This window comes from Myotis nattereri (assembly GCF_964212035.1).
Source record: "Myotis nattereri genome assembly, chromosome: 7".
Taxonomy (NCBI): Eukaryota; Metazoa; Chordata; class Mammalia; order Chiroptera; family Vespertilionidae; genus Myotis; species Myotis nattereri.
In genome coordinates, this window is record NC_138082.1 from 8,841,309 (window position 1) to 8,868,650 (window position 27,342).

General features: G+C 51.0%; 1 protein-coding gene across 4 annotated transcripts in view; it reads left to right on the plus strand.

Moving 5' to 3' along the window:
* SPATS2L (spermatogenesis associated serine rich 2 like) overlaps nt 1-26,610 on the plus strand; it is a 146,480-nt gene extending 119,870 nt beyond the window's left edge. For all 4 annotated transcript variants that reach the window (XM_081096135.1, XM_081096132.1, XM_081096134.1 and 1 more), the window contains 5 exons: nt 11,568-11,626; nt 17,921-18,030; nt 20,815-20,917; nt 22,999-23,210; nt 25,707-26,610. In XM_081096135.1, the coding sequence (XP_080952261.1) occupies nt 11,568-11,626; nt 17,921-18,030; nt 20,815-20,917; nt 22,999-23,210; nt 25,707-26,099 (877 nt within the window). In that variant the 3' untranslated portion in view covers nt 26,100-26,610. The remainder of the gene's footprint in view (nt 1-11,567; nt 11,627-17,920; nt 18,031-20,814; nt 20,918-22,998; nt 23,211-25,706) is intronic.
* The last annotated feature ends 732 nt before the right edge of the window (nt 26,611-27,342 follow it).

Here is a 27,342-nt window from a genome sequence, read left to right on the forward strand (position 1 = left end):
ATGAACAATAGGCATGAGCGAGAAATTTGAATGCGGCCCCGTTCGTTTAACACAACCGAAAACCTCGGGATTTCTGTGGGGCAAGTCCTCTGGAGGGTTCTGGAAAGTTTCCGAGACAGACGGCAGCTCACCCGGTGCACGAGGGACGTGGAGCTCTCAGCGGCGCTGCCTAGTTTAGAAACAAATTCTAGACATTCGCTTTGTTACCAGAGTGCCAGCTTCAGGGGTGCATCCTGCCTGACTAAATCCCCCTGAATCCTGCTGGAAGCCACGGGAATGGTGATGTGGTGAGGCTGGGAGAAGCCACCTGTCGGCACACGCTCAGGACCAGGTGACCACACAGCTGAGTCAGATGGACTCAGTGCCTACCTTTCCCAGTCTGCTTGTGAACAATACCTCATTCAATACCGTCAGGGGAGAAATCCACTGAGTTGCTGGATTCTGATATCAGAGTTGGCCTTGAACCCGGACACAGTTGCATAGGGACCTTGCACAGGTCACTGCTACTCCCCCAGGAGGAACTGGGGACCTGAGAGGGGAGCAGGGACGCCTACAGCTCTGACAACTCCTCTTGACAGGAAGTGAATGTTGCAGCAGGAGCCTCTGTGTGAGAAGTCCCATCAGGAACTAACATGAAACAGCTGGTTTCTTGTCTGTACGCTGGGCCCCCTACCACAACTGGAAAATATTCATTCTTCGGAATTATAGCTGCCAGATGTAATCGCTCTGTGTGCGAATGAGTCCAGCTTCTCGTGGCAAATCTGTGTGTGTGTGTCTGTGTGTGTGCATGTCCACGTGGATGGCGAAGGCTTAAAATGAGCAATAAAACACGGAATTCACAAAGCACCGAGGAAGGAGAGCGATGCTGATCACTGCCGCGTGCTGGGGGAGGCAGCATTCCAAGGCAGAGCTGTAGACGTCTGATTGACAGCAGGGGTGGAGTGTGTGCTGGGTGGGGAAGGGTGGAGAGTGGGAGCTGGAGGGGCCACAGCTTAGGCTGCTTCGGGCTCAGATAGGAAGGGGCCGTCGCAACAGGCCTTCTGTGCACAGGGGCAGAACTCCCTCTGTACGCACGTTGACTTTTTCCTGACGCAGCGCCAGGTCTGCTCAACGAGAAGTGGAAGTGGATCCGAAGTCTCCACTCCCCTGGCCCCGGGCCCTGCCCACTCCCCCTTCTCTCTATCTTGGAGTTTCCTCCCTCAGCGAGGTCGGGCGGGGGTGAGGGGGGGGCCTCCCGCTGCCCCTGCAGGCCAGGGCTCCTCGCCCCACACCAAGCACTCCAGAGCAGGAACTCCCAGGGGGCCCGTTCCCCTTCTCCTTTCTTTTTCACCCTTAACTCTCATTTTTGAGTCACTGATAGCGTCATCCTTTCGGTGCCCAGGTGTCTTCCCTCAAAGTGACATATTTGCATGTTAACAAATGTTAACCAAATCTGCTGAGGCTCGCCACCAAGCAAACGAATAACTCTGAGCATGAGAACTTCGGGCTGCAGGAAAGGCCATATTGAGCGCCGTCCATCTTCTTCGGCCTCCCTCACGCCTCATCTGCTGGGGAGCCCCGGCCGGAGCCCAGCAAACACACACGGCCCGCCCTGGTGGTCGGCAGACCAGTGTCACCACTGTGACACCCAACTGTTTGTCCTCTTTCTGGGCTGGGAGCTTGGGAAGGCCCCCCACCCCAAGGGGACAAGCTCTGCAGCCCTCTGACCCGCATTCCCGGGCCCTGCTCCTGGTCCCCAAATACTGTCAAACCCTTGGTGGACACAGCCTGGGAACGACTTTCCTCGTTGGTTGTTTCCCACCCCCCACCCCCTCCCACCCCCACCACCCCCCCACTACGTCCCGCAAACTCCTAGCTGCTGCTTGGAGAATGCCTGGCTTTCCACTCAGTGCTGGAAGCCCAGCCCGGGTTTTCTGTGCCCTGAGGGCTTTTCTTTTCTCTCTTTGTGACTAACTTAACAGTGACTGGAAGATGGTGCCTATAAATTAATACTGACTCCTCTCCACACCAGAGTCTGTGTGCGTGCGATAGTAAGAACTCCTGGAGCTCTGTGGTCATCCTTGGCTCCGGGACGCTGGGTCACTGGTCTGAGTGGACCCAGAAGTCGGTGCGTGTGTGTTTGAGAGCTCCAGGTGACTCTTTTGTGCATCTGTGGCTGAAACTCCGGCTGAGAGGCCGGCAAAGGGACCAGTATGTCTGGGGCCAAGCAGTGTTCTCCGCGGGATGGATTCTTCCCGGGAGGCAGCGTGTCTGGGAGTACTTTGGGTTGTCACCATTGGCATCTAGGATGTAGAGGTGACGCATGCTGTAGATATTCTAGAATGCACAGGACAGACCCCCCCTCCACCCCCCCCACCCCGTATTACAAAGGATTATCCCTCCCTTGACATCCTTGATGCTGAGGAAGCCTGCACCTGTGTCTTCTGGTACCTTCTCCTCGGCCCACCCTGCTGCAGGTTCTGCCGTAGCTGGAGGCCTGGAGGCGGAGGTTACTCCCTTTGCACACCCCGAGTCTCTGCCCGCCCCTCCCCCAGCTGCCCTCCCGGTGCGCTGCTGGAGACAGGGGAGGGGAAAGGTCCTCTCCAGTCATTCACACGCCCAAACAACCTAACCACGGCGCCTTGTCTTCTCCGATCAGTGAGGGAGGAATTTTATTTTCCATATTGCCTGAAATGTAAACCTTCTAGCTACGCATTTTAAAGGTCAAATTACATTTTTGTCGTCTTAAGACCAGAAAACCAATTGTATTGAAGTGGAGAAAATTGAGGGCTTTGCTTTTGGGTCTAGTTTTCATTATAGAATTCAGCTCAGTCCTTAGGAAAAAATGGAGATGTTAAGAACGGACGCTGGTAGCTAATGAGGGGCAGGCACTTTTCATCAGCCGTTCTGTCTCGACCGGAGTCTTTTCCTCATTTTGCAATAAGACCACACAGCGCAGTGGGGCCGGGGATTGGGGGGGGGATCTAGGCGTGTGACAATGAATTCCGCAGCGAATGCTTCTCTCCAGGGGTGGATCTTTCCCTTCGGCCTCGGCCAGGCAGCGGCGTTGCTCAGTGCACCTGGGCACACGTGGCATCTGTCCAGCCACTCTCACGCCGGCCACAGTGGCACCCTCAGGTGTGCCAGCCCTGGTGCTCCCCAGCGTGAATGAAAACAGGCCTTTCTGTGTATCTTATGCTTCAGTGGTGGTTGAACACATACTTGCTCTCCGTTTAATTAGCCTCCCTTCATTAGGAGAGTCATTGAATTGTGGCGCTGTATGTACTTCGATAGATAAATGGAGAGGAAATGAGTATTGGGTGAGACAGATCTGTGTCACAGAGAAGACGCTGTGACAACAGGCAAACGTGGCGAGTGTTGACAGAAGCACGGATAATGAGTAGAGACTCCATTTTAAAACCGTGTGGCTAAGCCCTTGCTGGTGTGGCTCAGTGGTTGAGGATCGACCTATGAGCCAGGAGGTCACTGTTCAATTCCCAGTCAGGGCTCAGTTCCCAGCAGGGGTGTGCAGGAGGCAGCCAATCAACGGTTCTCTCTCATCATTGATGTTTCTATCTCACTCTCTCCCTCCCTTTCTCTCTCTGAAATCATTTTTTAAAAAAAAATTTTTTAAGATGTAAAATGATGTGACTGAAATATAAGTATTCCTAGTGTCCCCACCAGTATCAGAGTGGGGTGTGTCCAGCAAAGTAATGCTTTTCTCTGCCCTATTCAACAAGGGGTGTTGGTCGTGGATTACAGCGGAAGGGCTGAGGTTAGGGAGCTTTTAGCCATGTGGATTGTTATGTAATAATTTGACATTGCAGTGTGTGACATGATTGCTACGTTTTGCCAGCACCTTAAACCAAGCATGTGATGAAGACAAAATCAAGAGTTTACATTATATTTTTATGGTAATTTTTGAAGACATTGAATGAAAAGTCTCTATGTCCTTTTGCTCTGAACATGAATACAATCTTCCCATTGATCAAAACCTGTATAAACCAGATTTTCCTTCTCATATAATGACCTTCCTAAGTGCACACTTGCCGTGACCTGTACCAAGTACTGTGCAACGGCAACTATCCAGGCCCATGCCTCCTCCCCACACCCAGGATTTGCGATTTGCCCACATCTTAGAAGAATGCACCGTATGGACCTGAACATACACCTGCAAAGGATATCAAGAGGCAGTAGCAGAAGAGGCTAATAAACATATTTATGCCTCAGGAGGGCCGTATGCATGGTTTTTTGTTGCTGTCCTCGCCGACAAATTGCCCCAAATAGCTCCATTGCCTCACTCTGCACCCGTCCCATAAACAGAAGCGGGCTCCAGGCCACGCCGAAGCTGTGGGAAGGGTAAATCACGCCACGGAGGAGCTCAAGGTGCCTGTGACTTTGCGCCGAGGCGAGCCCCTGAGGTGCCGTGCATTTCAAATCTTGCCTCGTGTGTGAATGTGTCGCTCTAAATAGGTGGCGATCGCTTCTGGGAGGTGAAAGCTTCTCTTTTCCTATTTCCTTTCCTCCATGAGGTTTTTCTCTGGGTTGGATGTTTCCCCAGGGCACTGCCGGGGCTCAGTGAATCACTCAGCAGGAGGGAAGAGCAGGTTGATAAATACAAAAAACTCCAGAACCAGCCTTTTCAGTCTCGGCCTCGTCCCCAGGAAACCAGCCTGAATAGCACCTCGTAGTAAGAGCCTTGCTGAGCCCCACGTGTGATTACCCCCAGACGTTATGCCGGCTGCACACTTAGCCTGGGAAGTCGCTTCCCGTTCAGCACAGCCTTCCTTGCAGAATAATAGCCCCCCACCCCCACCCCCCAGAGCTGGAGAGCAAGCGGTTGGCTCTAATTTCAGCTTGAAATATGAAAAGATTTCTGAGCCTTTTCAGCACATGAAGGCTACCGATCAAACCAGCTTGGTAACATGCTCCTTGAATGAGAATTGTTAGTTTCATTATAGAATGGAAATATGAAAGGGAATTAAGCAAATTGTTCTATCTTCACAATCCCAGAGTATGTATTATTTGTGTCTTTTTTATTTTATAGTATAATCCATTGTCACTGGAAAATAAGACAAATTTGTTCTTATATGTTAGTATAAATACAAAATATATTATAATTTCACAATTTCTGAATGGACCTTGGAGCTTATTTCTGTTTATTAGATGGGTACAGAGTGAGACCAAGGCATCGTTTTGAGCAATTTGTAGCCAGGACAGCAGCAACTCATATAAAAGAATATATAAAACACCCAGAGTTACTCTAATAAAATTCCTTGTAAGTATGTTATGTTATTTTTCCTGTGACTGTAAATCTTTGGTTCTCAGTAGGCCAGTGGACTGTAACAAAAGTCACATGTTTGCCCTGACCGGTTTGGCTCAGTGGATAGAGTGTCTGTCAGCCTGCAGACTAAAGGGCCCCAGGTCCGATTCCGGTCAAGGGCATGTACCTTGGTTGCGGGCACATCCCCAGTGGGGGATGTGCAGGAGGCAGCTAATTGGTGTTTCTCTCTCATCGATGTTTCTAACTCTCTATCCCTCTCTCTTCCTCTCTGTAAAAATCAATAAAATATATATTTTTAAAGAAAGTCACATGTTCAAGGCTTATCAACCCTTACCTGGAGGCATGAGGTGTAGAGTTACAACAGCATTTAAATCCCATCTCCACATTTTCTAGCTCTGAAGATGGTTGAGTTTCTTAACTTCTACTCAGCTACAAAACAGGCTTGCCGCTGTCACTTTCTAGGGCTTTTGTGAAGGTTCAGGTACAAGATACACATTTCTTAGATTATTCCAGAAAATCTCTAGCCTGCGCCTGAGAGAAGTCCCATCTATGTTGGTTTCTTCGCTTCCAGATAAACACTTAGTGAATTTCTTTCCCTCTAACCCAGGACACTGGGAAGGCCGTCTCCTTCTCCTCTCTCTGTTTACTCAGCGTGCTGTGGGTCCCAGCCTGGAGACACGGATGTGTCATCACCACTCTTTGCTGTTTACTGCTCGGTGAAGAGAGAAGTAAGGCCAAGGGACCCGGGTTCCGAGTGGCCACTGCTGCCACCAGCCCAGCCCTCCTTCCCCTGGCCTGTCTCCCACGCCTTCTATCTGCCTCCTCTTCCCCTTCCTTCACTCGTCCATCCAGTAGGTAGATGATGTGTGACCAGCTGGTGCCTCTCAGATATTGGCATCACAAGGAGCCTCAGAGCCCCATTCATTCCCAGCGTCCCCGGTCTGTGGGTGCGGGGCCCAGGGCCATGCATTCAGCAAGCACAGTGGGGACCATCACCTGGAGAACATTGCTAAGGGATGAGAGAGATCTCTTTCCCAAATAACATACCAGGTCCCAGGGGAACAGATAAGCAGGCTGTGGAGCGTGCGTGGGGGAGGGGCCCAGCACCCCCGGCTGTTACCTCGGGCCCTGAGTGACCATGTCCTCGTGCAGAGAGGCCCCTGCAGAGAGAAGTCTGCTTTCTCTCCCATAGAAGTCGTTTTAGGTTTGTTTGTCTTTCTGAAGGGGGTGGTGGTAACTCGTACCATTTTTGTAGCTATAGAAACTAAGACAGTTAAGTGGCTTGCCTTGAATAGTGATCACCACGGAAAGAAACGAAACTAAGAAGCAATTAGCAAAGCTGAGAAATCCTCGTAAGCAAAATCACACGTAAAATTCTAAATGGAGGTGTGTAAGGACTACAGATTTTCCTGTTGAACATGTGGAATTCATAGAAGTCGCAGGATTTTGCAACTCTTAGAAATTTTAAGGAGAAAGAGGAATCCTGTGTTTGTTTTTCCATCAGCTGTGTCTGATTTGAGGGACTCCCGTGTTTCCTGCGTGTTGGGAGTTGGTCCTGGTGCGCCATCTGCGTGTGTCTCATCCCAGAAACGCACCTCAGACAGCGTGATGAAATGTTCATTAGCTGTGCTGCGATCATCGTAGGATTCCAACAAAAAGCATGCAGACGGGGAGGTGCTAACATTAACAGATGATATTACCTCCGATGAAAAATAATAGAAATAAAGCAGCCAGGGCCTGGTTGGCAGCTGAGTGCAATGGAGAGCGCTGTGCGCAGGCACCTGTCGTCGGTGTTGGGCTGCCCTCCTCCTGCCTGGGAATAGAGAGCCTCAGTGTTGCTGCGTCTGTGCCCGGGGAATGGGTAAGCTGCACCCCGCCTGGCTTGGCCCTGGGCCCTAGAGCGTGTGGTAATACCTGAGGAGATGGCCTGGACATGGCACCCTGGCACTGTGCACCCCAATGTGTATGGGGAGCTTGTCTGCCCCCCGCCGGGAGGAGAAGTCCTGTCACTCCAGGGAGGGGACCTGGGCGCCTGAACCTGTGGGCAGTACAGGTGGGCTCTTCCCTTGTGCTCCCTTCTGAACTCCAGCCCCTCCCCACCAACACACACGCGCACGCACACACACACACACACACACAGGGCGGCCCCTGGGCGCTGCAAGGTGCCAGGAGCCCAGCAGGCGTTCCTCGGGCGCTCACGGTGCTCACCGCTGGTGCAGTGGTGAGGAGGGAGCCCCCGTGGGAGGATGTGTGCAGTGTGAGAGAAATAGAAGTTCTTTACACGGGAATCCTTGCATTAGAGAGTGTCGCTCACTTGTGTGCTGTGTGCAGAACGCGGGGGCCGGACGACGGAGGCAGCATCAGCGTCCCCCAGCCCCCTCGCCCAGCAGCGAACACAGCCTCTTTCCTCGATGGCGGACAGGAGGCCTTCCTCGGCCTGCGGGGCTCTGGGCTCCTCGCCCGTCGTCTCCGTCCAGAAGCTCTGCTTGCTTCGCTCCGCTTGGCAGCTGAGGGTTAAGGCAGCTCCAGCCCGGAGCACTTCCTCCACAAGGGGGGTCTGAAGCAGAACTGTGGCGATGAGATGGGCCAGGCCATTTCTCCACTGCAGGCCCGAGGCAGACCCCCCGAGGCCCACGCCCCGAGGTGGGAGGGGCCCCTCTGAACCCCAGCATCTAACTCCGGCTGCTGCGGCACATGGATGCCTTCACATGCCCTTTGAGATTCTGTGTTTGTGCCTCAGTATCCCCAGCTGGTTCTGCTCAGCAGCTCAGCAGCATGTGGCTGCTCCTGTCCCAGCACCTTCGTCTGGGAAGAGCCGAGACCTGACCCGGCCCATCCTGCTGCCAGCCGAAGCAGGCGGTCCCTTGGGCCTCGGTCCGGCTTACAGAAGAGTGCTCCACGGAGCAGGGACAGGTCGCTCCATCCTGCTGAAGTGCCTTTCCAATTCTTTTTATTGTTGTTATGAGTCCTCTACAGAAAGGAATCGAGACAGTGGGGACATTCTTATAAAATGACACTTTATCTCCGTGATTAACTATATAATAAACCGTACAGGCTCTGCCATGGTAATCTCCTTCTCCTCACACCTTATTGCTTTGATAATAAACGCTTTTTTATGGCAACAGAATAAAACTTTACTGTCCGGAGAGTTTGGGTGAAACGAGGAGGTGTGTTTTGGAAGGGAAAGGGCGCATCTGAAGCCCGTGAGGTCAGCGTGGGTTTATGTGAGCTCAGTGCAGGTGGCACGTGGTCACGTAGCTGAAGTCGGTGACCTCGGGACTGTACCCGACCACGGAGAGGCCGTGTATTGGCCGGCGGACAGCCGTGGCAGAGTTCTGTGTGCCAGTCGGGTTCCGGCAACCACTGCGGAAAGCGGAAATATTTAAAACTTAGAGTCGCAGGTGATTAGTGGAGGGAGAGCACAGATTTCAATAATTTATCGCCATCTCAATTTGAGAACAGAATCATTAACTACCTGTTTTGATTCGAAGCCAAACCCTGTGTGGTTTGGTGAATATCGGTGCACTTTTATTCATAAGTTTGCGTCTCAAATGATTAGATTCCGTCAGAGACAAGCATGATATAAATTGTTGCATAAGCGTGATTTATGTGCAAGCACCAGAATATACCAATTAAGGAGAAGTTTCATTATTGATGCCACGGGAAAATGAATATGCTTTCTTTCCTTACATTCATCACGATCAAGCAATTTTTGTGGAGCAACTCACAATAGTCTAAGATCACACAGCTTTTAAACACTCGGCGTTTCCCTGGACATGCGATGATTAAACAGAGGCCTGAAGGGATGCTCGGGCTTAATGAGAGGAAGAAGGCAGGGCAGGGAGGAGCATTGCCTTCCAGCCGAGGCAGGGGCATGTGCCAAGCCCTGTGGCGAGTAGCGAGCAGAGCTCCTGCTCTCCGGGAAGCTTACATGAGGTCACCCAGCAAGGCCTTGGCGCTCTGTTCCACGTGCCTGGGACGCAGCAAGCTGCCGGGATGTGCTAGCCAAGACCAGCCTCATTTTGAGGTAACTGAGGGCGGACATGGCCACACAGGTGTACCCAGAAAGCAAGCAGGTGACCTTTGTGCCTCCCTGTGGGCATGTGGGTGGCGACACTGTCTGTGACTTTTCTGTGACTCATCGGCTCTCAGCTGGCATTCCTCTCAAAGGCTCTCCCTCCCTCCAGCCTCCATAGCTGGTAACTCCGCCCCAGGGTTTCGCCCAGCCTCTGGCCTGGTCCCGCCCTCGGAGCTGTCTGTCGCCAGGCGGCACTGCAGTGTCTCTCTGTCCACTGCCTCTAAGGTTCAATAGGACCTGTGAACGGCACTGATGAAATTCCTCGTGCAGCCGATGCGACACCACCAGGCCCTGTGGGCACCTGGGAGGCTCAGACAGACTTTCCTCTTGGCCCTTCCTGTGGTCTGGTGCTCAGCTTGGTGCAGTAGCAGCCGCCAGAGGACGGGCTGGCCTCCACGGCCCGGCCCCTGCACCCACCTCCCACGGCTGCTCTTCCCTCCAGGCCTGCAGCCTTGAAAGCAGAGCCCAAGGAAAGGCTCCGGTGCCCCTCGTGCGGTGCCTGAGGGAGGCTCAGTGGTAGCTGTCGGGCCGGGTGTGCCTTCAGATCCTCAGTTCAGACGAGGGACCTGACTCAGCAGATTCCCGGCTGCCTGTATCCACGGGAGTTTTGAACGCAGTCGCGCAGAGCAGCACCTGAATTACTAAGACGCTGAGGACAGTGTTTTGTTGAAATACCAGAGGCACAGAAGCCTGGTTTGGTGCCAACTCCACGGGCTTTCTCACATCCTCACGTGGGCATGAAGCAGATTAACAGTGTGTTGTGTAGCCTCCATTCCTCAGTGGCGGGCCCAGGAGGCCGAACTCACCACTGTGTGAGTGCCCAGCTTTGTGTCCTGTGCATCAGACCTGGGGGGGGGGGGGAGGGTGTATTGTGCCCCAGATGTCCATTGTCCATCTCCTAAACCCTCTGGGTACATAATGATATTAACAGATTTAATCAGATTTACTGATGCCAAAGGAAAATGAATATGCAAAAACTGGCCATGGTTTTGGAGCTGGCAAAAAATTTGCCATGGCCTTTCCTACACTCTTCTCCTCACCCAACACACACAAGCTGCAGGGCCTGTGGCCTGGGGGGGTCAGAGGGGGTGGGGACTTGGTGAGGCTGTCTGGATACCCCCAGGCTTGTACCCATGGATGCATTTCCTATGAGGCATACTCTGCGAGCTCTCAAAACCTGGAGACCAGTTAGAAGCCTTCTGTTTGGTTGAGGGTCGGGGAGCCCTAATTTCTTCTTCTTGCCATCACCGTTTTCTTCCCTCTTCTGGTTCTCACTATTTCCCAGTAATTTTAGCAGATCCTCTCACCTCTCCCCAAAGAATGTAGGCTCCCCAAGGATGGTAGTAATTTTTTTTTTTCATTCACAGCGGTATTCCCAGCCTCACCACCCTTGCCTAGTACATGGCAGACACTCAGCAAATATTTGTTCCATAGATGAAGGTTTTGCCAGTCTCCCCCTGTTTCTAGTGCTGTCTGTGGCATATTCCTGTGCAGCCATCCCAAACCAGGCCACCCGCTGCACACCACTGAGGAAGAGGAGGGAGGACAAGTTACCTGCCAGTCTCCCGTGACGTGCCACCCAGTAGTCCGCTGGCCTCTTCCTGTGCCCAAAGGCCCAAAGCAGTTGTCCGGGACTCCTGTTCCATGCCCAGTGGAGCAATGTTCATTGGAAGATGCTTGAAACACTTTCCCGGGGGAATGAGGAGGCATAGACTCATGTGATAGAGCATGTGGGTGTACTGACCCAGCCCGAATTTCTCAAAGTAAATGGCTTTTCCCCCCCATCCCACACTCCCCCCGGCCCACAGCCAGAGTCTGGGAGAGTGAAGCACAGAGACCCTAGAGAACTTAACCCGCCTCCATCACCCGTGCACCAGTTTTTAAAATATGTATTATATTGTTGTGGAACTTGGGAACTCGTAGGGCAAAAATACTCCCAAATTCAAATTCAAAGCGGTGCCATCCTGGAAGTCCGAAAGGCTTGTTTCTAGACTTGCTGACAGTGATTTAATCAGCAGCTGTCACCGTGTCATCCTGGGCACATCCCTCCATGTCGCCTCATTTCGGAAAAGCAGAGCGTGCGGCTGGCGTTGCCACCGGGAAATAGTTATGGTGATTTCGCATTTTGTGTAATGAAAATAACCTTTCTTTTACTTCCAGTGCTTATTACAAGTTCGTCTTTGATTACGCATTCTTAGCTTTTGTTTCTGTTTTGTTTCCCCTCAGCATCATTGACAAAGAAGTTTCCTTGATGGCAGAAATGGACCAAGTCAAAGAAGAAGCCAGTAAGTACACCCCTGGTGGCTGGGCCAGGGGCCTCCCCGTCGGAAGCTGTCTGTAGGTCAGACTGGCCGTGATATGGATTCTGAGTTGGGTCCTAAAATCCACACGGTTTTCCGGCTCTTGAACTCCGTCACCTTGGGCAGTACATCACTTAGCCCCTGGGGGACCTCCGTGACCTCGTGACCTTGTGTGTGAAGAGTGGGCCCTCGCAAGTACCAGGTGTCCCAGGAGCTATTTCAAGTCCGGAGGGACTTTGGTGGGTATCCTGGGCTACTTCCAGTAGTTGGATTTAAAATGACATTAATTTTCGTATTAAACTTTACAACATAACTTTTAAGCCTTCACAGCTTACAAATCTTGCTCTACGACTCACACAGTCCTCTTCACTTGGTCCTTTTTTAGGTTCAACTAACTGGAGTCCAACCAAATTTAATTTCCTAAAAAAAATAAGTCCCATTTGAAACTTACATTCCTCTTCACATTTTAAAGAACATTTATGAATTTAATATGTCTGGTCTTTATTTTTTTAGCACATCAGGCGTCTGACCAGGCAAACTCACAAACCTAATGGGCAAAGCACCCCAAGCTTGTCAGCAGCTCTGCTAAGATTAGCAGCTCAGACTTAGAGATGCACTCAGTGAAGTTGTCCTGACCCGCTCCAGTTCCGTTCACAGACTTAGTCGCACTGGCTGACACCTGCCAGCTTGACGCCTCAAAAGAAGATGAATTGCATGTTTTAAATTGAAATCACAAGTGAGATTGCCCAATGTACCAGAGACTGCACAATGAGCACACTCAGGCCATCTTGATCATTGCAAAACTTTTCCTAGTTTTAACACAAAGTACTTGTTCCCTGGGTTTGATTTATTTTGTTCTCTTCAAACTCGTCTCTAACCCTTCCCACTGCTGCGAGGTTCCGCGACAGCCGGTAGGGCTAGATTTGCCGTCTCAAATGGGCCGAGGCTCATGGGTTGGAAATTCCAGCCGAGACAAGATTGCACAATCAGGTCCAACACAAGCCCAAGCGGACACACGGGAGCCCTCTCTCAGCATTGACCTCAGCCTGCTCTGGTCACGGGAACCCTGAGACCATGTTTTTAAGCTGGGGTATACTTTTACAATTCCTATCTCCTGAGCGTTTTAAATTCTCCGTCTGTACCGAAATTTCATCTCGTGAATTAGACAGATGGCAGTCTGCAGCCCCAGCCGGGTTTCAGCTAAATACCTTCACTCTGACGGCACTGCATCTCTGTTACCGGAATGAAGACTCGGGCCAGATTCTGCATTCTTTTCCCATTCTTCTCACCTGGCCCGTGCCCATACGTCAGTAGTCCCTTCATGGGAAATAGCTATTGTTATTTTTCTTACCCAGCTTTTCTAAATAATTACAAGCAAATTTCCAGGATCTAAAATAGAGCAGGTTTGATTAAATAAAACTAAATGTGACCCAGGGTCAAGCTGTGGGAGTGTGAGGTCATCACACCATCCCTTCGATAGAAACATTGTTTTATGCTTCTACAGTTGGTTGGTTTCCGAGGTAAAAGTGGATTTCCACCCGAGGGGATGTTCCTGTGTCTCGGGTAAAGCTGATCTTCCCTTTTCCGTTCCATGCCCTATTGGTAACAGCACGAAGAGCCAACACAGGCACAAATGCTCCCCTGGCACCCAAACGGAAAGCTGCCGGCACATCAGTCTGAGAGGTTAACACACCCGCGATTTCGTGCGCTCATTCTTCGTCTCGGGACAATGCTCGGTGCCAGGACCTAAGGAACTCGGAGCCTCTCGGGAGAGCACCCCGTTTCCACACCTCACTCAGGCGGGAAACATGACCGTGTGCTGTCCTGTGTCCGAGCATGTTAGTGCCTGGGACAGCCACGGGGAGGCCTGTGGGAGCTCTCTGGCCGCTGCCCAGAGCTGGGGAAGCAGAACCGAGTTCAAGTCCAAGTTCCATCCATTTACTGGCTGTGTGACCTTAAACCATTTTGTGAATGTCTCAAACTCTGTGGTTGCACATCAGAAAAGGGGGAATAAGACGAGTATCGAGGCGCAGCCTGCATGGCTCAGTGGTTGAGTGTCAACCTGTGAACCAGGAGGTCACAGTCAGGGCACATGCCCAGGTTTTTGGCTCGGTCTCCAGTGTGGGGCGTGCAGGAAGCTGCCGGTCAATGATTCTCTCTCATCATTGATGTTTCTGCCTCTCTCTCCCTCTCCCTTCCTCTCTGAAATCAATATATTAAAAAGAATAGTATCTATCTCAAATAGCTATTGTAAAGGTGAAATGAGAAAATCCGTGCCAGGCACTTAGCTCTGTAGCAAAGGGCAGCCCAACCCGCTCCTGGACAGTCACACGGTGCAGGTCAGGGGCCATGCGGCATCTCAGGTGACAGGCCTGTGTCAGCCATGTCGTCTCCACACACAGAAGCTGGGAGACTCTCTCCCCACAAGGTAATGAACCATCTGTACGGCCACCACCTTGAGCTTGCTTGTCTACTGCCTCTCGAGTACTTTCCATTTCCTGCACACGCTAGAAATCATATTTCCTCAATTATAACATAAGCTCCTAATATCCCTCATGGTACCTATCACAATACTGAGAAGGCTGTAGGTACTTCCTAATATTTGTTAAACAAACCATCGTAATTAATTCAGTGTCTATAGGCTGCAGGACCCAATATCAGTGAATGTTAAGGTCATTACACACAGAGAACGTATATTCTAGATCAGTGGTTCTCAACCTGTGGGCCGCGACCCCTTTGGGGGTCGAACGACCCTTTCACAGGGCTCGCCTAAGACCATCGGAAAACACATATAATTACATATTGTTTTTGTGATTAATCACTATGCTTTATGTTCAGTTTGTAACAATGAAAATACATCCTGCATATCAGATATTTACATGACGATTCATAACAGTAGCAAAATTACAGTTATGAAGTAGCAACGAAAATAATTTTATGGTTGAGGGTCACCACAACATGAGGAACTGTATTAAAGGGTCGCGGCATTAGGAAGGTTGAGAACCACTGTTCTAGATGAATACATCTCGCTCTATTAATAATATTCGTAGTGAGCTTTTCTGGAATGTACGGTACTAACCACTTCTCATAGTTACTGCATGTAGCTTCACAGTGGCCTCGCGAGGCGTGGGGCTATCACACTGTGCAGATGCGGGGACCAGGCTGCCGTAGTGCGGTGGTTCCAGACTTTGTCCGGGGACCAGGGAGCAGAAGGCCCACATGGGCAGGCTCCTGGAGAGCCAAGTTGGCCAGAAATGTGGGAAGAAAACATTACTTTACATTAATAGGAACACAGACACATTGTGAAATAAAATGCAGGATTCACAAGAATATTTTCAGGAATAAAAAGGATTTCAAAGAACCTTTGTGCCTGAAGAGCTACTTCTGCCCCAGCTCCCTGCGTCCCAGGGTTTCAAGGACTCTCCCCAGAGATGGAGTTTTACTTACGAAGCCCTCAACATTGTCCAAGGCCCAGGCAATAGGAGCAAGCTCCCAGTGTGTTTCAGGAACTTGAAGGAATGTCTAATTCCTGTTGAGAAAACGGCTTTCAGCACGCCAGATGCTGTTCACAAAAGTGCCTAAATAATCTGAACCGAGTCCTGCGTGCAGCAGAAGCCTAATGCTGTGTGAACTGTCCCCTCCACAGAGGTATCAAAGGAGGGTGCTTTCAAAACACACTTGTTATTCTATTTTAAATTTTAGGATCAATGAATTTTAGGATCCGATCTGGTTTTGGTTTTTGCTTTTCACTTCTGTGATTGATGTTTTTGAGGGGAAATAAATGCCTCTCCCCAAAGCATGTAGCTTTAGATCTCAAGTTTTAAGGCTTTCTCATCATGAAAGGCTTTGAAATGTTAATGAGACTATATGTAAAACTCATCCAACACTTGCTGATGCAACATTTGCATTCCTTTGCACATCTACAAGAGTGTAAACTAAGACTTTATTGGTGACCTTGCACCTGCATTCCTATTTTAGGGCCCATTTATATCTATTTCTATAAAATCTTTTGTTTGGTGTGAATGCCTAAGTTCTACCTAATCAAAAAGAACAATTGCCCCTAATTGTCACCAGTCCCATAAATGATCCGTTAAAAAACGTCAGATCTGCTTAACTGTGTCCCCACTCAGGGTCCGCTGACCCCTGTGCTAGCTGTTGTCAAGTCTGGGCCTTAAGAATTTTTTATGACTTTGCACAAAGAAAGTACTTGCTTTCATCTTCTGACTCAAAAATAATTTTTCCATGCGCCAGACATTAGTCCCGTCCATAGGTTGAATATACTGGCAAACAATCAAAGGTGCGAGTCCTAGACGTTGTTAAATGGCCCCTGTGGAAAGGAACTTCTGTCCTCTCTGCATATTCCTTTTAAGTAGCAGATTGGTTCATTCATTCAGTCCATTCAACCAACATGTGTGCCAGCCCCGAGGTGTTATGGATGCAAATAACCACATGTGCAGTCTCTGCAGTGATGGGCAATGCCTGTTGCAGAAGCCGGGCAGGTGACATTCATCAGCTGACAGGGCAGGGAGGGACCAGGCCCGGTGAGCGCTGAGCTCCGCCTGAAAAGGGCAGCAAGTTCTCAGCCCCAGCCAGCTGCTGCCACGGGGAAATGCTCACCAACCGTGGCCAGAAATTCTAGTTATCTGAAGAAAAACCAGAGTCCAGCTCTCACACGGACTCTCCTTATTTTCAAATGTGGGCAGTTAATTTCAAAAAATTAACTTGTCATGTGCAGACCAAACAAAACATACGTGCTCTGTAGCCAAAAGTGAAAGTGGGTCACCTCTCGTGTCCTCTGGTCTGACTGGGTAACCTGGGACATTGTGCGGTGATACACTGTCTATGGTCAGATGGGAATTCCCTGTATTCCGCAAGGCCGCCAGGCCTAGACCGGCCTCTGCCCAGCTACCTGGTGTGTGCGGGAGGCGGGGGAGTCCCAGTGAATAGCAAGAGCATGATTAGAGTAGTTTGGCAGATGGTAAGGCTTTACTTGTAGATTTCTTATTTTATTGACATCTCAGCATAAACAGATAACATTTCTCTGTCTGTCTGAAGAATGGTTTCTGATGTGCAGGAAGTCTTCTTAACTCTGGACTGCCTCTGAACTTCTTGGGGGGGTTTTAAGGTGACTGTTTTTGACATTTATGAAGTAAGAACTCTCACAGTGAGAAGTCACATTGTTTGGTTCTGTGTGTGTGCTGTGACTCAGGTCTAAGGAAGCAGTTGACCTTCGTTCAACCTAGAACAGGATGTGTTGTGTGCATAGTATCTTGTGTGGTTAGATGGGCCTCTCCTTTCTTATAACTCAAAATATTTGTCCAGAGGAATGAAGGCATATCCTGTGTGGCTTGAATTAGAGAGCTTCAAGTCTATCTGTTGAAAGATCAGACTTCATATTAAATCTCACCCCATAGGTTTGTGCTCATCGCTTTTGAGTTTCATGATCTTTTGGGAAACACACACATGTCCACACACACATGCGAACACACAGATTAACTTGTGGGTTACTACATCTACGCGAGCCTCAGTCCATCTGACAGATGTGTGACATGTGGCACCAGCGAGCTCCCTGGTGTCTTCACTGTGTGTGCAGATGCCAAGGAGTGCCCACGAATCCAGCTCAAAGGGGCTTTGACTTGCCTTTGAGATGTTTCCATGGAGACACTAAAAACAAAGCCAGGACACTCTGGTCTGGAACCTCCATCTGATTGCAGAATGGAAACATATCTGCAGAGTGTCAACAGAAAAGGCATTTTTAGCTCACAAAAATCCAATCAAGTGAACCCTTTATGTCATACTCCAGTAACACAGCTGGTTGCCCCGGGTGTGTGTAAAGGTTCAGGAAGCTTGATGCTGTTAAAATTTAGCAGGACAGCACACAGAAGAATGAGTTTGGCTTAATGGACTCCTATCTTTGTGATACCATTCAGATAGGATCTTAATACGTGTCCCTTTTTTTGAAATAGCTGTTCTGAGTAACGCACACATTTAAAAGTCCAGATTAAGTCAGTGAGACCAGATGCCAGTGAGGAAAATGAAGAAGACTGTGGGTGTGCAGTGAATCAGAGGGATCGTGTTTGTTTGGATGGGTGGGCGAGGACATCCAGAAACGGGTGGTTGGTGATAAGCACCAACTCGAACCCACCTCAGTGGCCAGCTCAGAAAGCAGCCATGGTCCAGCTGAGTGGCCACTCTATAGAAAGAGAACTGACTCCAAGAAGTCGGGTCACTTCCTGTGTTTACATCGCTGGCCCTAACGTGTTCCCTCTCACTTGGCAGTGGAGATCCTGACTGCTCGTCAGAAGAAGGCAGAAGAACTGAAGAGGCTCACTGACCTGGCCAGTCAGATGGCAGAGATGCAGCTGGCCGAACTCAGGGCAGAGATCAAGGTCAGTTTCCAGCGACCGCAGCCTGGGTCCTGAGCCCTGAGCCCGAGACCCGACCCCATCACGTGTGTGTGGCACCCATAGAGCTGCTCTCTGAGGACCCAGCATCTCACACCCAGCTCCCTTTTGCAAAGCTGAAATTGAGAACAGGAGGCTGAAGAGCCTTCTAATCACTATATTTCCATATATATGGTTTGGGCATTAATAGGGAGGGAGGTACAAGCTATTTTCTTAGGCAGTTGGGAACTGACCTAAATACAATGTATTCAAACATGAATTACAGCTGAGATGGGATGTTATTTTCACCTCATGTAACTTATGTGTGTGTATATAAACACACCATGTGAACACACTAAGTCTGAACGTAGTGGAACAGTAAGGATTCTAGAGAATACACCATATGTGGAGACCTCTTCCCTACGTCCTTGCCTAGCTTAGTTGCCCTTTTGTTAAGGGTACCACCCACAAGTACGTGTCCACTAGATTTCAGGGGTGAGCAGCAGAAACTGACCCTGGCTAACCTCCAGAACAAGTAAAATCTGAGAGAGCATGGATGTAGCTCACCAACGCAGCATGGGATCTGAAGACTCCGACTGCTATTGGGCAGAAGCCTGGGCAGCTTGGGTGACTAGGCAGCAGTAATTACCAGACGCTCCTCAGGGCACCATCAGCCATTGTGCCCCATTCAATTCAAGTCCCAGAGAGAGACTCTGACCGGCCTCTACTGGGTCACAGCCACCATTGAGCCCAAGAGGTCTGATTGACAGACACCTCCCACCCCCAAGACTGTGGGTCTTTGAAACCATGTTGGGGTACAGTTACCAGAAGGAGAAATGGTTACCAGAAAGCAAAAACAAGTATCTACAATAAAATAGGAAGTTGCAACTTATAAGTTTCCCCTTTTCTCTTCTTCCCTAGTATACTAAGCACACACACACGTGCACACCAGCCTCTGACCTACTTCTTGGGAACTAGAGTACTTAGAAGCAACAGGCTTTATAAGTAGGATTGTCTGCCCATCTGGGCATGAAACTGGTTAGGCAAGTGACTCCCAGTCTCCTTACTTTGGTTGGGCATGGAAAGGAGCAGGAAATCAGGACCCCAAGAGTCCTGGGAGACTATCGGTCTCTTCTTTCTCACCTTCTCTTCTGACCTTGGTTGCTTCCCACCCACTCAGTTGCCATGGCCTCCTAATTCATCTTTGTGCCTCCACCGTCGCCCTCCAGCCTGGCCATCCACCCTCACATGGGAGGTACAGCCCCAGAGCAAGGTCTGAATTTCCCTCAGAGCAAACTCCTCAGCTGGGCTCCAGTGTCTACACATCCAACTTCTTTCTCCCTCTTATTAGAACACTAGAGGCCCAGTGCACGAATTCGTGCACAGGTGGGGTCTGGCTGGCGCCACCCACCCCCCACCTTCCCCCCTGTCAAACTCTCCATAGAGGGGACAATTTGCATATCAGCCTTTTATTATATAGGATGAAGTGAGGAGTATGAAGTTGCCAGCTTCCTCGTCTGTTGAAACTGTTCATCTGCCAAGTTTTGTTTCTGCTTGTCAGAATCCCTCTGAACATAATATGGTTAATAATATGGGCTTTGGGCTGTAGCAGACTAACTCCTGCAATCTCGGATAAGTTACAGATTCTTACAGCCTCAAGTCCCCTCTCTGTAAAACAGGGATAATAATAGTACTGACTTCATAGCACTGTGACCAGATGAAAATGAGATTATCTGTTAAGAATTTGGCCCATTTTTTTAATGTTCCAGCTCACATGCTTTCCTTACATAACTCCCCTGCCCCTCAGTGGGAAATAATTTCTTCCTTTTATTGTTTTTTTTTCTTCTTCTTCCTCTTTTATATTCCTGAAGCATATCCACAGTCACCCAGTGTTGTAGTTGATGGTATCTGTTTCCCTTGCCACGTGGTAAACTCTCTGGTAAACTCCAGAAGGAACTGAGTCATAGCTATTTCTGCATTTCTTACTCTGTCCTCTGCACATAAATCTTCATTTCAAATGAATTGAAAGATAATCTTTTTCCCACTTCCTCTAACAGCACTTGGGATTCTACCAAGACAGGGTTTTCCAATTACTGAAAGCTACTCAGGCTTCCTGGTCCCCTAAGAATACAGAGAAGGGTGGCTCAACTGGCGTGGCTCAGGGGTTGAAAACATCAACCTAGGAACCAGAAGGTCACTGGTTCAATTCCTGGTCAGGGCACATGCCCGGGTCGTGGGCTTGATCCCCAGGGTGGGGCGTGCCAGAGGTAGCCGATCAATGATTCTCTCTCATCATTGATGTTTCTATCTCTCTCTCCCTCTCCTTTCTCTCTGCAATCAATAAAAGTATTTTTTTTAAAAAAAGAGAGAGGAGTGTCTAGGGAAGAATGACATGTCTTCTGTTGAGGCATAGTAATGCCTGAGCAGGCCATCGGCCAAATCAGGAAGATAAGCTCGACCCAAAAACTTACAACAGGACATAAAACACTGCAAGGAGGGTGAGGGGTGCTACAAGGCTCAGGAGATGAGTCCGGACGCTCACTTTGCCTGGATCACCGTTTTGTCTAAGCCCAGGCCGGGGAAAGCCGGGACCCACACGGGTCCCCAGGACAGGAAGGTGATCGTGCTCCAGGCCGGTCAGAGCCAGGTCTGACACGGGGTCCTCGCAGCCGGCTCACCCCCGCCTGGCTAACACCGGCCACGGCACCGGCTGAGCAGAGAGGCGCCTGCGTGAGCTCCCGCCATCTCTGTCGTGTGGCACTAACTCCTGCTCTCCTTTCTTGCCTCCAGCACTTTGTCAGCGAACGTAAATATGATGAAGAGCTCGGGAAAGCGGCCCGATTCTCCTGCGACATTGAACAGCTCAAGGCCCAGATCATGCTCTGCGGGGAAAGTGAGTTGTGTGCACCGGCTCGGTGACCCTGTGCCAGTGAGCCCGGCGCTACTTGGAGTTGATGTGTCAGGCGCGGTCCCCAGGGGGCTAAACTGAGGCCCAACGAGATTTAATGATCTAACGGCATGACACAAGTCACTGGAAATGTCAGGATCTGAACTCAGAGTCTCCCGATGCCACTGCCCGTCAGTAAATCCTCAGGATTTACCGAGCAGAACGGAACAGGTCAACTAGTTTAGACCTTTTGCAAACTTTCCTGAAGCAGAGCCAGATACACTGCCTCTCCCACCCCAACAGCCTGCTCCGAGGTGGAGACCTGGTCGCCGGGAGCGTCTTCCTGATAAGTCAGGCACAGCGGCCACTGTCCCGAGGGCCCGGCTGGGCGTGCGCTGCTCCGCGTGCCCAAGCCTGTCCCTCGGTTCTGCGCTGAGTGAAGTCTGCAGATAATGGAAGCCTTCAGTGCAGCCATTAGCGTCCATCTTGTTCGCTATCAAGGCTTAATGAGAGCAGCTAATGTGCAGCCAAACTGGCTGATCCTTTCCCCTCCTGCAGCCGCCCACGGGGAGGGGGGCAGAGCACCGCGGGCAGCCACAGGGGGACAGAGGGCCGTGAGGGACGCGGAGCAGCCACAGCCTCAGCGTCAGCAGAGACATGGGGATTTGGCTGCACTTTTTTTTTTTTTTTTTTTGTCAAAGTGAAAATTGCTCTCTTTTTTCTGAGCTTACAAAATATAAGCTTGATCTAAAAGTCACAGGCCCCCTGTTGGAGAGAAGAGTTCTCCAAGGCCCCTCCTTCTCAGCTGGGTTGAGAGCCCCCAGCTACTGACCCAGCACTGGTCTCCCCTGCGGGGAGTTAGGGCCCCCCTGACACTGAAGCTGGTCAGCACTGAAGTCCCCTGGCTGTTGGCACAGCCCCCACCGTGCCACTGCCCCTCCGCTCTGAAGCCAACGGACCAGAGCTACATCCCTGTCCTTTCCACTCCGCGTGTTCTCTGATCCCCATGAGTCCCCCCAACCCTCTAGAACAGCGGTTCTCAACCTGTGGGTCGCGACCTCTTTGGCAGTCGAACGACCCTTTCACAGGGGTCGCCTAAGACCATCCTGCATATCAGATATTTACATTATGCTTCATAACAGTAGCAACATTACAGTTATGAAGTAGCAACGAAAATAATTTTATGGTTGGGTCACAACATGAGGAACTGTATTTAAAGGGCCAGAAGGTTGAGAACCACTGCTCTAGAAGGACCCGAGGATCAAGTCTGAGCCAGCACAGGTAGCAGAGAAGTTGCTTCTAAAAGTTGGGGACAATTTTAAGATTCAGGGGTCTCGCTTTCCAGCCTGGCAGGCAAATTCTGGTGACCTGTGCGAGGGCCTCGAGCCGTCACCCTTAGGTCGCTTCCCTTGGCCTCGAGCCAGGTCATCACCGAGAAACCATCCCTGATCGGCCTGCATGGACTTGAGTCCTGGGCTTGGTGCAGCCTCGCAGCAGGGCTGGAGAAAAGGGGGTGATGAAAGGCCAGACCACGCAGCTCTGATGGAGTATAAGATGCTCTTGTTCTGGCCCAGGGTCGGGGGATGTGTATAATCCAGATGACAAAATTCCCGACACCCGTCCTGCTCTCAGAACTTTATAGCTCTGATGGGCCAAGTGGCCCTGACCTCCCTCCCCGTCTTCTGCGTCTCTGAGACCAACTGGCCAGGGGTCTGAGGACAGCGAGAGTGGGGTTGGCCATGGGAACCAGGAGGCAGGCACAGCTATGGACAGGGCCACGTGGGCACTTCAGGACTTCATTACCCACCTTCCTGTGGTGTTCTTGACCTAAGGAATATTAAAGTTGTGCAGATAGGTCTTATTTCCTACCAACAATTCCCAGCTCGGATGACCATGCTGTAACTGCGGATCAGTGATTCTCACAGAAGGAACTTGGTGGTCCCCGGCCACCAAGGTGCCCTTTCGAATGACCTCTTTACGAATAAAAGCATTTCTTAGTGTTTTTATGAAGCTCCATGTCCTCGTGGGTTTCCGAGGCAGCCGTGGCCGTGGCCCAGCCCTTAACGGCTCACACTTTCTCGTTGCAGTTACACATCCAAAGAACAACTATTCGTCCAGAGCCCCCTGCAGCTCCCTGCTGCCGCTGCTGACCGCGCACACGGCCTCTGGGAAACAGAGCAACTTCGCCAGGAAGTCCACTCACAAGCCCTCCGAGGGCAAAGCCGCAAACCCCAAAACAGCCGGCAACCTGCCCAGCACCGCAGACAGCGCTCACCAGGCCACGCCGCCCAACAAGCAGGTACGGGGTCAGGGTGGGGTGGCTCCTGCGCTGCCCCAGGTCCCACAGGCCCTGGTCCTTGCAGCCAGGAAAAAACCACTCATCCTTAGAGGAAAAAAACAACAACTGCTGGACGCAGAGCTTCCTGGGCCCCACCAGGCCCTCCCACCCCCAGCAGCTCGGCCTGGCCCCGGGGCCTCCACCCTCCTGGCTGGCCCCGGGGCCTCCCCTGGTGCATGCAGTCCGTGTGCCGTAGGGCCTTCCGTGTGGAGGACGTGCCGGTACATGCCTGACACGTCAGCGAAGAGCCTACGGGAGATGGCTCCCCTCCTCCCTGAGTGCCTCCACCCCCCATCCCCGGGACTGGCCCGCAGGTGGAAGGGACTCCTGAAGACGTGGGAACAAGACTCAGAGCCTGGCTTCTGACACCATGGAGGAGGAAATCCGGCATTTGTTTTTTTCAGATTCTTTAATTCCAGCTTATGTTTAGTTTATCAGTAAGAGGCCAAAGTTAGTTCAAACTTCTCTCTCTTCTCTGGGGCCTTCAGTAAAGAGAATGCATTTCAAGTGGCATCATTCACTCTTACCTAGTGTGTCCCCTGAAAACACAGTGTCCAAAGGGCAGTCTTCCTTCTGCTTCTGCGTGTCCTTGAGAAGCGATCGCCTCTTATCACTAGAGAAGGAACGAGAAATGGGACTGGATGGCACGCTGGGCGTGCTCTAAAGACATTTAACACTCCCAGAATGCTGGTTTTCTGACCAGGGCCCTGCTGGGTTCGTCATCTCAGTCTTTAAAATTCTCATCAATGACACTGACGGACATTTCTCTGGCCCTGAATGTCTTCGTGAACTTGAACACCGGGATGGAGCAGGGAGCCTTTCACATATGCACAGCTGTGCGATCATGATCACATCTGTTTTCCTCGTCGTCTAATACACCTTCCCAGCTTTTGTTCTTCGCTCATTATTAAACCCCCTATGAGAAGTTAAAATGTAGTCTGCATTTCCCTTTCACAGTTTCTTTAGAAAGAGGCCAGGTTAAATGCTATCCACGTAGATACTTTTCAGCTCACTGTTCATATCGTTTTCAGCAAAACATGGCAGGCGATGGCTCGTTTAAGTTGAAATGTGCTTACATATCTAAGCTAGAACACTGTCTACGGGCAAGAAGGTCCCGTGTTTTAGAGTAACCCTTCCTGGTCCTTCCCGAGCGTGGCCCTCGCTACAGAGCGAGACCAAGGAGATGTGCCTACCCAAAATCTGTACCCTCCCTACTGAAAAGTGCTCCAGCTACTTGAGATCCTGGAATTCTCGTCCCACGTGGCCTCGAGCCTGCCTCCCGTTTGGACCATTTCCCTGGATACTTTACCTTGAGAGCAGACCCCACTATAGTCTGCACACGCCCAGGTCCAAGAGTGGTTGTCTGTGGGGGCGGGGACGAGGCTGAAGTGCAGGCTGGAGGGTCAGCCCTAACCCTCCACCACCCAGTCACACTGCACCAGTTCAGAACTTTGTGTACATTTGTAACTCATAAAGGTACACGTTTCAATAACAGAAGTTTGATTTTCAGTAAAAGTCTGCGTTCGCGTAGCAGCCTATCTGTGACTCTTGTCAGGAGAGAGTCCAGGAAGTGGGAATGGCTTCGCCATTTTCTAACCGAAGACCTGGGCAAGCCCCTTAAATGTACCTCCCTTCTCCATAAAGTGAACAAGTACCAGCAGCTGCCTTACAGGGTGGCTGTGATGATCAATGAGATGGGACCAGCGCACTGAGCTCTTCCTGGCCTCCAGGAATTCCAGTATCTTTCTGTTCAACAGGCACAGACACGCTGGCTCCTGCTTCCTCTCTGCTCATCCCTGTGTTCTTGTCTGCCTGTTGGTCGAACGTGGCATTTTTCACTGCGGTCCTCCAAAACTTGTTGGCTGACAACTGCAGCGTTTAGGAAAAGAACTAATTTCCTCTGTAAAAATACACATCACCATCCCACCAGGATCTACCAGATACACCTCATCCCTGTGTTCACCCAAGATAACATTTCAGAACTAGGGTATTTATTTTGAAATACAATGAAAAGAACTGTTTTGGAGCAGAGAAATTACAAATAGAATTTTCCATTTTTCTTCATAAATGTAATGAAAATTCATATGCATAGTCTCTACAGCCTGTCCTCAAAATTTCCATCGTAGAGAATCATCATGGCCCTGCTTCTGTGTGGCCTGTGCTTCTGCCCTGTTTCAAGTTGACTTGGTGTGGCCTGGTTCTTGAATTGCCCATCCTGTACTTTTGTAACCTCTCTCTCTCTCGACATCGGTCATTTCCTTGGAGTTCCATTTGCAAACAGCGAGTGTTCTCTACGCTCGGGGGTCTTATCAGCTGGACTGAGTTGCATGTTGTCCTGTTCTGGGTGTAAAGCAGCTGCCCTGGGTCTTAGAGACGGTTTCCCTGGTCTCTGCTGCTGTCCTCCTTGTTTGCTGGCATCTAACACCTACCTCTTTTCTTTTCCTTTTTTTACTGTAGACTACGTCTAATAGCCAAAGACGAAGGTTTAATCCACAGTATCACAACCGGCTCAACGCGTCTGCCAAGCCGCAGGGCGGTGGCAATGAAGCTGACCCGGCGGTGAAGGGCAGCAGCCGCCACGAACACAGGAGACAGCCGCACAACGGCTTCCGCCCCAAAAACAAAGGCGGCGCCAAGAACCCCGAGGCCCCTCTGGGGACAAAGGCCCCGGAGGCCCCTGCCCATCCCGAAAAGCCCCGGCGGAGGCAGCACGCGGCAGACAGCGCAGAGGCCCGGCCTTTCCGGGGCGGCGTCCCCCGGGGGTCGCAGTGCAACCTCTGCCCCACGAGAACAGAAGTCTCCACGGAGGCCGCGGTCCTCTCGGTCCCCGCCGTGACCTTGGTGGCCTGAGCGGGGAGACGGGCAAGCTCCTCTCCCTCCGTTCTGGCTCCCGGCCCGAGGTGCTGACCCAGTTCGCTGCCAAAAGAGAATCAATCAGAATAGACAGACCCTGTGGGGTGGTGTCGTCCTCCCGTAATCGTTTTTACTAATCCTCATAATCAGCTCTAGCTTGCTTCATCCCTCCCATGGCTTTGCTTGCCCCGTCGATGCTTTTTCTCATGGAGACGCTGCAGCAGCCCAGCCGGGCGCTCCCTCCCTGGTTGGGAAGGTGGGCCCGTGGCTAAGTGGCTCGCGAGCGATCAGGGCCCGGCAGCAGCCGGCCTAGTAGCAGTGGTGCCATCCGTCCGTTGGTCGTGGTTAGAGAGTCGCTGTTGAAACCAGTCTTACCGATCAGACAAATATGATCTGCTGAGGACACATGCGCTTTTGTAGAATTTAACATCTGGTGTTTTTCTGAAATATATATATATATATACATATATTGCTTTATTGGAAACAAATTAAAATATGCTGCATTTGACCCCCGGCTGGTTTCTGTTCTTGATGCCACGTGCTTGAATGTACGTGTAGTGCTTGCGAGAAACCCTGAGAGGCTGGAGGCTGTGGCACAGAGCTCGGAACCACACTGCTCCTTTGGGACAAGTGTCCTGAAGGAAACGCAAGGCCTGGCAGCGGCCCCCGCCAGCACCTTGCACACACAGAGCCGGAGCTGCACCCCATCCCCTGAGGTTCCATGCGGCCATTTGGAACCTTGGTTGCAAGTCACATAAACCTCGGCTCAGCCCAGCTCCGTAAACATTGGTCCAGTGACTGAGAAGTCCAGGGTTCAAGGACGTTTGGGGTCCAGTTTGACCAGGGCTTTCTCTTGATGATCTCAGGTCTCCTTTCCTCCGGCGGCTGACATTGTATTCAGAGTGGCAGCAAATGGCCACTCTGCATCCACGGCGTCCGCATGGAGCAAGTGTCTTCCACATTAGTCCCCACAAAGGCCTTGCATGCCATTGACCCTAGATGGCTGGCAGGCCTGTCCCTGAACCAGTCACCAAGGTGGGGAGAGTCGGCGAGGGGGCAGCAAATGAGACGTGCTCATTAGCACATGCTATTCAGCTCCTCCTCCTGGAGTGGGGTGTAGCCAGCTCCCCAGAAGCACATGGGGCTGTGCAAGGAAGAGCTACGGTGACCCCAGGCAGGAAGAATGGATTCCGGGGGGCGGGGTGGGGGACAAACCCCAAGTCCCTGTCTTTGGCTGCAG